Source organism: Lolium rigidum, chromosome 3 (assembly GCF_022539505.1).
Source record: "Lolium rigidum isolate FL_2022 chromosome 3, APGP_CSIRO_Lrig_0.1, whole genome shotgun sequence".
Lineage (NCBI taxonomy): Eukaryota > Viridiplantae > Streptophyta > Magnoliopsida > Poales > Poaceae > Lolium > Lolium rigidum.
This window is the reverse complement of record NC_061510.1, coordinates 333,672,583-333,683,779: the sequence shown is the minus strand read 5'-3', so window position 1 is coordinate 333,683,779 and position 11,197 is coordinate 333,672,583. Positions and strand designations below refer to the sequence as shown.

Here is an 11,197-nt window from a genome sequence, read left to right as displayed (position 1 = left end):
GTTCTAGAACCTTCCGGAAGAAATCACCATGGAAGGTGGAGTCCCGGTTGGACTCCACCAACCCTAACCAGCCAACCAAGTGGGAGGGTGGAGTCCATGGTGGACTCCACCTCCTTGGCCGGCCAACAAGGGGGGAAGGGGAGAGTCCCTGTCCCTCTAGGTTTCGTCCATAAGGCAGTTTTTCTGTTGGGGTCTTATTCGAAGACTTTGGGCAAACCCTTGGGGTTCCACCTATATAATGAGGAGGAGAGGGGGGCTGGCCGGCCACACCAAGGCTGCCCTTGGCCGCACCCTTCTCTCTCTCTCTCTCTCCCAAACCCTAGCACCACTCCCTCCTCCACCTCTCTCCCGTAGCGCTTAGGCGAAGCCCTGCCGGAGATCTCCACCACCACCGTCATCACGCCGTTGTGCTGGCGGGATTCCGAGGAGGATCTACTACATCCGCTGCCCGCTGGAACAAGGAGAAGGACATCGTCATCAACACCGAACGTGTGACCGAGTACGGAGGTGCTGCCCGACTGTGGCACCGTCAAGGCTTTCGAAAGCGGCAAGTGATCGACTACAGCAACAACGAGATCTAATCTCGTAGGCTTTAGAAATCTTCGAGGGTTAGTCTCATGATCTTCTCGTTGCTACCATCTTCTAGATTGGATCTTGGCTTGTTATTCGTTCTTGCGGTAGGAAATTTTTTATTTTCTATGCTACGAATCCCATCAAATAGTATCCAACTTTATATAGTATTGTTCGTCTCAAAAGTGGTACCATTGCTACAGTAATGGGTACATCACCTCCGAATGTGACGTTCAGAAGAAATTTGATCGGATAGAGGCTAGTTGCATGGAATTCATTACTAGTTCGTCTAGGGGATATTCAGCTATCACCAGAACCTAACGAATTTCGATGGAATCTAAATGCTAATGGGGCCTTCTTAGTAGATTCCCTATACAAAGCGATTCTCCATTCTGCAGTACCAGTTAATAGTAACAAGAAAATTTGGAAGATGAAAATACCGTTAAAAATAATTTTTTTGGATGGTATCTTTGTCGTGGGGTCATTCTCACAAAAGATAATGTTGTTAGGCGCAACTGGCATGAAAGTCTTCGGTGTGTTTTCTGTCATCAAGACGAAACTATCAAACACTTATTTTTCCGTGTCAGTTCGTTAGATTTATATAGCCGATCATCCAAGTAGCTTCCAGCCTTTATCCTCCGACCAGTGTCACCAATGTCTTTGGCAATTGGCTTCATGGTATTGATTCAAGGTTTAGAGTGCTCCTCGGGGTGGGTGCGCTAGCAGTGGGCGTTATGGCTATGTAGAAATGGTAAGATTTTTAATGATAAAAATTATACTATTTTGCAGGTTATCTACAGATGTACCGTATTCTTCGTTTGTGGTCACCTCTTCAGCGGATGGAGAACCGCGACCTATTTACGAAGGTCTGTACACGGTTGGAGGCTACTGTGATAGATACGTTTTCCCTACATGGCTGCCGCATAATCTAGGGATTGAAGCTCCACCTTCCCCATAGCGTTTTACAGTTTATCGTCACGAGATGTACTATGCCTTTTTATCTTTAGACACTAGTTTATGTGCATTCTGATTATGCAGATGCCGGTTGTAATTGCTTGTTTAAGTAATAAAGCACCTGTTATCGAAAATAAAAGTAATGCACCCAAAGAATGACGAGCAAGCGATTACAGAAGAGCTGTCATCAGAGAGCAATGCTTAGCTTGGCGAGATCTGAGCTGAATGAACTTATTATACCCTGAAACGTACAAACTGACATCGTGCATAAGTAGCAAAATCACCCAGCTTTACACTACCCGAATTACGCATATCACTAAATAGTTTTTCTCTATTTAGAACTCACCCGATGTGGTAATTAGTCCTGGAAGTCAGTAAGCTATCAATCATTTCCACGTAGGACCAAGATAAGCTGCTGGAAATTTTACCTGAAATAAAGCCATCGGAGGTATGTTTGCATTCAGAGACAATAATGCTGTTTTTCCAACCTGCAAAAATTTAGTGACTGCGCTACAAGAATGAAACAAAGTGTCTTCTGGGGTACCTCTTTCCCTCCCCTGTGAAGGTATGAATGTCCAATGATCTTGAGGGCTGCAACATGCTGTTTTCTCTGTTGATAGAGGGAATCAAGCAGGCACGGGTTTGGCCTGTGCATTTCTTGCTGGTTGTTACTGAATCAACCTGCCTCGTAGATTCATAGACACACTGACTCTGAGCAGAATCACCAGCAATCTCCACAGGAACAAGAGCCATTACTGAAATGGTGAAATCTATTAGTGTCCCTCACAAAAATCTCCCTTACTATGCAATATTGTATCACGAGCTGAGCGTAGCTTCTACAGACGCCACTTTACTGTATCTTTGACAGTATAGTCCTGTGTACTAGAGAAATTGGATATTTCTTAGTTAGCGACAGAAAGAACACCCACACTTGTCTGGAGTGTACTTATGTAGAAGGATGAGCTGCACAAGTCAAGGCTGGAGCTTAACTGCATTCTTTGGGTGGACAATCACCTCCTTCAGCCGAGTACAACAACCATACATATTCTCTGACAATCCCAAAAGGGATAATACCTTCTGTTCATGGAGCAGTGCAGGAAGACTCTCGAAAGCACGGACCCAAAGCACTGACGACCAAATCACCTGAAGCTGATATAGTACCAAAGGGCAATGCATTTGTGAGCTCTGAGCTGAACCTGATTAATCCTGAAATGTACAAGGTGACATTGTGCACAAGGTGACATTATACCTTCACTAAAGAGTTTTCATCTGACGTAGTAATTAGTTCCAGAAATCAGCAAACTGTTGCACATATGAGCAGGATAACTTGTTAGAATTTTTACCTGAAACAAAGCCATTCAAAGTGTGTTTTCCAATCAGAGATTGCACTTCCAATTGCAGGTCCATTTTCCTCTCTGGAACCCATGAGCCACACAGAGCCAATGATGTTGTTTTTGAGACCTGCAAAATTTTAGTGATTGTGCTACAAGAATAAAAACACATAACTTCTGGAGTCCCTCCCTCGAGAAATGCCATTGTCCCATGCACGGACATCCCGTGCATGTTTGTAACATCCGATATAGTCATACATACTGTTTCATGCTTTGAGATATGTGCTGGCAAATATCATTCAGTTTCATCAAGTTTCAAGAATCTGAAACTTATTGATACACAACGAAACGTAGTGATTTCGTGCTCCCTCCCTCATGAATAAATGAATGGAAAATGATCTTGAGGGCTGCAGTATGCTGTTTTCTCTGTCGACATAGAATCAAGTAGATATGGTTCGACCTGTGCGTAAACAAGGTCCTGTTGGCTGTTACCGAATCAACCCATGGCCTTGTAGATTCATAAAACACACTGACTCTTAGAATAACCAGTAATTTCCACAGGAACAAGAGCCATTACTTAACTGGTGGAATCTATTAGTGTCCCTCACAACAATCTCCCTTTTATAAACTTTGTAGATATTATCTGAATGCAGAGTGGCGGCGGAGGGAGGGGTGGGGGCGGGCTGCAGGGGGAAACCCTAGGTCCTCTTCTCCTCGCCTCTCAGCGAACGGCGGTGGAGGTCTGGCTCTCGGCTGCGGCGGGGCCTAGGCGTGTGCGGTGTCTCCAGACTACGCGATCTGCGCTTGGTGTCTCCGGCGGCAGCCTTGGCCGGCCTGGGATGGTCGCCGGCATGGAGGTGCGACCTGAATAATGGCGACGGTCCTAGGATTCCAATTTGCGTCAAGATGTTGATCTACCGCAGTTGTGTCCCCATTGATCTGGCTAGAGTGACGGGTTCCGGGAGGCGCCGCCGGTGATCTTCCATGGGTTATTCACGCCTGGAGACTGCTGGATCGGGTGGGACTCGGTCGTGCGCACCCGTGTTTTACTCTGGCTGTTTGGTTTCAGACGGAGCGCTTCTAAACTCTGCTGGGGCATGTTCTCGTTCCATGGTGCTGGCAGAAAATGTCATGAAGGACGGGATCTGATGACTAGCAATGGAGGTTCCATTCTTTGGGGCGAGGAGGAGTTGGCTTGGTATTTCATGACTTGGAGCAGCGGCGTGCAAGTGGGGGCAACTACACAGGAGAAGACCAAAGTCTTACCTTTTATGATGAAAATCCAAGGTCTGGTCTTAATTGGTTGTGCTTGGCAATGGCCTTGTTGAAGGCATTGTTTTGAGAGTGAGGACCTTCTCCAGGGTGAAAACCCAGATTTTTGATCAAGCGACGACATCGCTTGTGCACTGTTTCCTTCTTAGAGGCGCCGCTTTTGAAGAAGTTGAACTTATGATGTTGTCTTGGTGGTGTTAGTGCTGTTGTTTCAAGGATTAAACCACCATAGCGGGACTTTTCTTTTTTCTATAATTCTTTTTTTTGGCTGTATGCATCCGTAATGCCGCTAGGGCAATGCGTTGTTGCATAGGCTAGGTAGGTGTAATTGGTATCTTTGATATTAATATATGTTGTTTGTCGAAAAGAGTGGCAATCCCCACATATCCTAATATTCTTCGTGATCCGAATGCTTGCCCCTGCAGGCATTTGTATCAGTGCAAATGCGAGGGCGACCTTCTCGCTGTGGTACTGCAAGTTTGCCTCCCTCGATCATCTACGAGCAGAAGAACAGAATCAATATCAGGAGCATATCCTTCTTTCCTAATCTTCATGCTTATCTCAGTCCACATCTTATATATCTCTTGCGCTCGTGTATGGGCATCCTCGCTTGCCACAAACATGTGCACGGAATTCTCCATCTCAACCCAACTACATGCAGGCTCCTTCTTCACACCAGTTGCCTTCATCATCTTCCTCACTTTAGCAGCAGCATCCAATTGGCCCATGGAGGCATATATGCACTAGTAGAAAAAGGGGCTTCCGTCCAAGCCTTTAGTACCGGTTTCCTTACGAACCGGTACTAAAGGGTGCATTAGTACCGGTTGCATTGTCCATACCTTTAGTACCGGTTCCAAAGGATCTTTAGTACCGGTTCGTGACACGAACCGGTACTAAAGGGTTCGCGTCAGCTGAAAAATCTTTAGTACCGGTTCGTGACACGAACCGGTACTAAAGGTTTTTCTGCTCCCCCACGCAGCTCCACCCCCCCCCCCCCCCCGTGGATCGCCTTTTTTGACACTGTAAAATAGAAAAGAAAATGATAGAAAATTCAAAAAATAAAATGTTTTCAGATTCTTGTATGTTATGCAACCTACTATTAGGGAAAATTTCCAAATTCGAATTTTCACTTTTTTTGCAAAAAAGTTTTGAAAAATGGTAAAACCGCAATAACTTTTGCATACGACGTCGAAAAAAAAGTATAATATATCAAAAAAATCCGACCTAGCCTATTTTTAGAATTTTTAGATTCTCAAAATTCCAAATGAAAATATGAAAGCAGGAAGATTTTAGTTTTTTTCCAGAAATTTAGAATTTTATATATTTTTATTTTTTATTAAATTAAAATTAATAATTATAAGATTTTTTGAATCCCAGAATATTACTATGACTTTTAGCAAATTATAATATTTTCAAATTTTCAGGTTTTAGGTTTGGCAAAAAAAATATTAAATTTACAAAATAATTAAAAATAATACAAATTAAAAAGTTAATTTTATTTATTTATTCAACATTATTATTACATCATTACTTTTGTTTATTAAAAAAATTATTTGGAATTTAAACAATAAAGAAGTGTGACATCGACCAACATGTTAATAGGATTGATATGATACTACTATCACATACATGCGCACGAAGCACTTGGAAGTGAAACGGGATGGAACTCGGAAGTTAAGCGTGCTAGTGCGGGAGTAGTGTGAGGATGGGTGACCGACCGGGAAGTTTGACCACGGATAAGTAATTTGACTAGGGATTAAGTGTAGTTAGAGACTAACGGAAATACTAGAAATTCTGAAAAAAATGAGTGAAAAAAAGAAAATAAAAAAAAAATTATGAAAAAATTTGGTTAAAAAAAATTAAACGAAATAGCCTTTAGTACCGGTTCATAAGGAACCGGTACTAAAGGTGGGAGGTACCGGTTCCAAAACCGGTTCTAAAGCCCCTTTGGAACCGGTACTAAAGGGGGGTTTCTCTACTAGTGATGTTATACAACAACACAAGTGGACCGCTATCTGATCTAAGCCTACTCGGCCATGCTACTGCGTCCGGATGGCATGCACCTCAGGTGGCGGTGGACAGATCCCCTCCCCTAGGTTGCCGTCTACTCTGACGGTTGCAACCTATGGTGCCGTTGTCATACCCTGCCCGATTCGCGTGGTTGTGTACTGATCAAGTCATGAGCTCGAGTTCGTGGGGATGCCGGGGCGGCGGCCCAGGAAGGTGCACTGGGCGGATGGCTCTACGGCGGGCAACGTGGTAGTGGTGGTCTCACTCTTCGGTCATGGGATGGTGAGGAGCAGACGGTGGGGCCGTGGGGGATCCTGATGTTGGCGGCGCTTCGGCTTTGGCAACTCCCAGATCGTGTTTCGGAAACCTAACTTAGAGACAACATGCGACTGAGTTCTCGAGTGTGGTGCCCGGATGCTTTCGGGTGAAAACTCAGCGCCAACGGCGGCGATGCGTGTCGTATCCCTCTTGGCGGTGTCGTTGTGGGCATCCGCCCCACAGTATGGCTCCGGGTGAAAACCCTAGACCCCGTTGTCTCATGGCGGCGGTGCAATGCGTCGTTACCCTCTTGGGATGTCGTCGTGGAGCCCTGACTCGATTTGGTCTTGTGTCAATGTCTCCGGTGGAAAGTCTGGGTTTTCTGTGTTCTTTTTTTTTCTTTGATCTGATTTGTAAGAGGTTCTCGCTCCACCTTGTATCGGTTTGACCGGTGCAGTTTTATTTAAAAAGCGGAACTAAAACCTAGCTATTACGAGTATATGGACCACTATTATCTGGGTTTAGTTCAAAGACACGATCTGCCGCAAAATGCCCTACTTTGGCGTTTTTAGAGCATCTCCAGCCGCGTCCCCCAAAGCGTCCTCCAAACCACGCCGGATTGAGCGTTTGGGGGACGTGTTTTGTTTGTGCCGCGTTTGGGGGACGTCGCTCCCCAGCCGCGTCGCCCAAACGCCCCCCTCCCAAACATTTAAAATATTTTTTTGGTATTTTTATTTCAATTTCCACAAACTAATACATAATTGGGAACGTGGTTTACACGAAGACATAGTTAGGAACATGGTTTCCACTAACTAATACATAGTTGGAACCGTGGTGGACACAAATATATAATATTGCAAAAAACTAAACCTAACTAGGCCGTGCATCGAAGGTTTCCTGTGTTCGCTGCTAAGAAAGAACACTCGAGGGCACACCCAGTCTCCCAAACTGGAAATCCAGCGGGAGGATGGTGCCCTTGTTGGTTCTACCGATGAGACGAACATCCAAAAACTTCCGTGCACGTATTCGCTGCGAAGAAACAACACTCTTCACCATAAGTCGTCCTCCTCGTCAGTGCTGTCGCCGTGGTAGTCCCGGCGGCAGTGCGTCTCGTCGAAGACCTTGACGCTCATGTCCCTGTCGCCGAAGTAGGAGAACAGGAGGATGAAGCCGGCTTCGAGGCTGTGGTGGCACGCGAACTGCTCCTAGCCGATGTTGAGGTACATCTTGCCGCGCGCGTCGTAGATCGCGTCGACGATCCACCGGTAGTAGCCGCACGAAGCCTCCCGCAGATGCATCGTGCGCGGGCGGTCGTCGCCGGCGACGTACTCGGCGAAGGAGTCCGGCAGCCTCTGGATGCCGCGCGGGTCGCCCTTGAGGACGAGGACGAACTCGAACAGCACGTCCGGCTCCACGTCCATCTCCGACGATGAAGACGACGACGTGGGAGGCGATGGCGAGCGTTCAGCTCTGCCGCGGCCACGACCACGACCACGGCCGCGAGGTCGGCCTCCGCCTCTACCAGACATAGCATCGAGTCTTGTTGAGATGGTGGCGGCTAGGGTTTGGGAGAGAGGCGGTAGGGTTTGTGTGTGAGAGGGACGATGAGAGGCGGCTCTTTTATAGGCCGGAGGGAGGCGGAGGAGCGGTGGCGCTCATTAACGCCGGCACGCAGAGCTAGGCGTGACGGGACGCGTCGCTGCGCCTCTGCGGGAACTGCACCGTCGCTGCGGGACTGCACCGTCGCTGCGCGCCAATAACTTCCGTCACGAGGTAGGCGACGGTTAGGTTAAAATTTATTGTGCCGCTGACGGGTCGGCCCCGCCACTCCCCGCCTCGCTTTTCGTTGTGTTCGGCGTCCCCGGTGGGACGGGGACGGGCTCGGGGCGCCGGACACCGTATCGAGCCGCGCCGGACAAAAATGGGCTTTAGGGGACGCGGCTGGAACGGATTTTTTGTCCGCGCCCCAAATTGCTTTGAGTACGCTTTGGGGAACGCGATTGGAGATGCTATGTTCAATGCAAGACTCTTATACAGGCGCTTAAACAACTCAGTCTTGCTAAGCCTACGAGCTTCCAACGCGTAAAGGCTAGTTTAGTCAAGCGCCTTGCTGCTTGCAACTAAAATCTCCTCAGGCGCGCACGCGAGTCTGTCCAAGCGCCCGCCTCCAACTTAACCAACGACGCGGCAGGAGCGCCAGGATATTTGCTCGTTAACTGCGAACGACCGGGATTTATTTCCTTAGCGTCTGTATAAGCGTCCCGTTGGACATGCCCTTATGCGTTCTACTTAGTCAATAAAAATGACAATTTTTTTGCATTTTTTTTAAAGAAAAGCGGCCGCATCGTAGGACTGAGGAGTAGGACGGCAAAGCTCCCACCTGAAACCGACGTATGCCCAACTGGCGACATTGGTAGTCAGGATCAGAGGAAGAACCTCAATCGATCGCTGCCTTCTGCCGTGTGTCGAAAAAGAGAGCGGCCCGACGGTAGTGTATCACGCGCGCATGGAAAATTCAGTTGGAAGCTGCTGAGTCGCATGCATTGTAACGAAACTACTTGTATCAGTAGCAATCCGAAATCGTTAGAAAAAGGTCGATCTACGCGAAGGGAAGATAACTCGCTCCGCATGCGACAAATATCGCGTTGTGGTGTCAGAAAATACCTGGGAAGTGATCTATCTGCTCGCCACGTATCGTAAAAGGAAGCAAGGTGGGGATAAGGGAGGAGAGAAAAGACTGAGGGGGGCTGAGTTGTGTAAGCTTTTTCCTTTATTTTTTAGGCTCGTTTTTTCAAAATGAAATATCTTGAATATCCTAAGTTCAAATCAGGAACCGTTTTCATTTTTGAGATTCTCGCGTCGAGATCTTTAAAATTAGATCCATATTAATAGGTTTTGAGATATTTTTTTTTCCGTACTTCCAATACTAGTATGGTTGTACTCGTGATGTGTATCTAATTGTACTCGTGGTTGAACTGATAAGTACTTCTGTTTTTAGTGTATTTGGTGCAGTTTTTTTCTTTACTCGGTAACTGTACTTACTTGTGTGCGCGACTCTACCTATATTTTCTCGTGTGTGCAACTGTACTTTTGTACCTATACTTATTCGTGTGTGCAGTTGTAATTCTGTACCAGTACTCGCTCATGTGTAGTTATACTCGTGCTCTATACATAACTGTACTTCCTCATGTGTGCAATTGTACTCGTGCTCTATAAGTAACTGTACTCGCGCCTCCACTTCATTCCGTAACATTTGTTCGTAAGAAAACTTCCCTGTAGGTCTAGTATTATTGTTTTATAGTCGTACTCCAAATGAATCACCAAATGCAAAAGTGGGCCTCAAGCAAGAAAGTTCTGAATTTTCGAGACCTCAGATCTCGGCCCACAGTTTTGGAGAAGTGTGATCTAATCTGGCAGCACGACACAGGAACCTTCCTCGATCCATCCAGCCTTGGAGAAAAGAGATAAATACTGTACTCCGTATGCCTCAACCATCGGTTCAGAAAGCGCGATCGACGAGCCGACGATCGACGACCTGAAGGGCATCGGTCGACCACAGGTACTCACCATGTCCGGCGGCGACACGGCACCGCGCGTCGTAGAGGACTTGTTCGGCATCGTCCAGATCCTGAGCGACGGCACCGTCGTCCGCGGCGACGAGCCCGTCCTCCAGCCAAAGGAGGCGTACCCCGACGTCCCAGGCGTGCAGTGGAAAGACGTGGTGTACCACGCGGTGCGCGGCCTGAGGGTCCGCGTGTACAGGCCGGCGCCGCTGGCCGGCAGCGGCAGCAGCAAGCTCCCGGTGCTGGTGTACTTCCACGGCGGCGGCTACTGCATGGGCTCGTTCACTCAGCCCTACTTCCACTCCTTCTGCCTCCGCGCCGCCCAAGAGCTTCCCGCCGTTGTGCTCTCCGTCCAGTACCGCCTCGCCCCGGAACACCGCCTCCCCGCCGCCATCCATGACGGCGCGGATTTCCTCTCGTGGCTGCGCGGCCAGACCGAGCTCGGAGCTGGCGCCGGCGCCGACCCGTGGCTGGCGGAGTCGGCCGACTTCGCGCGGACGTTCGTCTCCGGCGTATCGGCCGGCGCCAACCTGGCGCACCACGTCACCGTCCAGGTCGCGTCCGGGCAGCTCGCGGTCAGCCCGGTGCGCGTCGTCGGATACGTCCTCCTCTCCGCGTTCTTCGGCGGCGCCGAGCGCACCGCGGCCGAGACCGACCCGCCGGCGGACGTGTCCCTGACGGTGGAGATGTCCGACCAGTTCTGGCACATGTCGCTGCCGGTGGGGGCGAAAAGGGACCACCCGGTGGCCAACCCGTTCGGCCCGGAGAGCCCCAGCCTCGCGCCGGTGGACCTCCCGCCGGCGCTAGTCGTGGCGCCTGGCAGCGACGTGCTCCGCGACCACGTGCACGGGTACGCGGCGAGGCTGAAGAAGCTGGGGAAGGCCGTGGAGGTCGCCGAGTTCGAGGGAGAGCAGCACAGCTTCTCCGTCCTCCGGCCGTTCGGCCAGGCGGCCGATGAGCTGCTGCGAGTGCTCAGGCGGTTCACACGGCGACCGAGCGGTGATGCGTCGTGATTTCCGGATGCTTTCTGTGGCCGCTGGGGGTGGGAGGGGGTTTTCAGGGACCCCGGGGGAGCTTTTTTTTAAAAAAAATAAACGATAATATATTAAACTAGCAACCTGCCTTATTAAAATCCTTTCAGTCCCCTTCGATACCCTGGTAAAGAAAAGAGTGTCTGGTAAAGAAAAGAGTGCGTCTTAAACTTGCTGCTTTCACAAATTCAGTACAGTTACATCGTTC

General features: G+C 48.8%; 1 protein-coding gene across 1 annotated transcript; it reads left to right on the top strand.

The window, feature by feature from the left end:
* Positions 1 to 9,925: 9,925 nt before the first annotated feature.
* LOC124697069 (probable carboxylesterase 15) lies at positions 9,926 to 10,971 on the top strand. Its single transcript, XM_047229707.1, has one exon. It carries the CDS (start codon positions 9,964 to 9,966, stop codon positions 10,969 to 10,971), a length of 1,008 nt encoding a protein of 335 aa, XP_047085663.1. The 5' UTR covers positions 9,926 to 9,963.
* Positions 10,972 to 11,197: the final 226 nt, after the last annotated feature.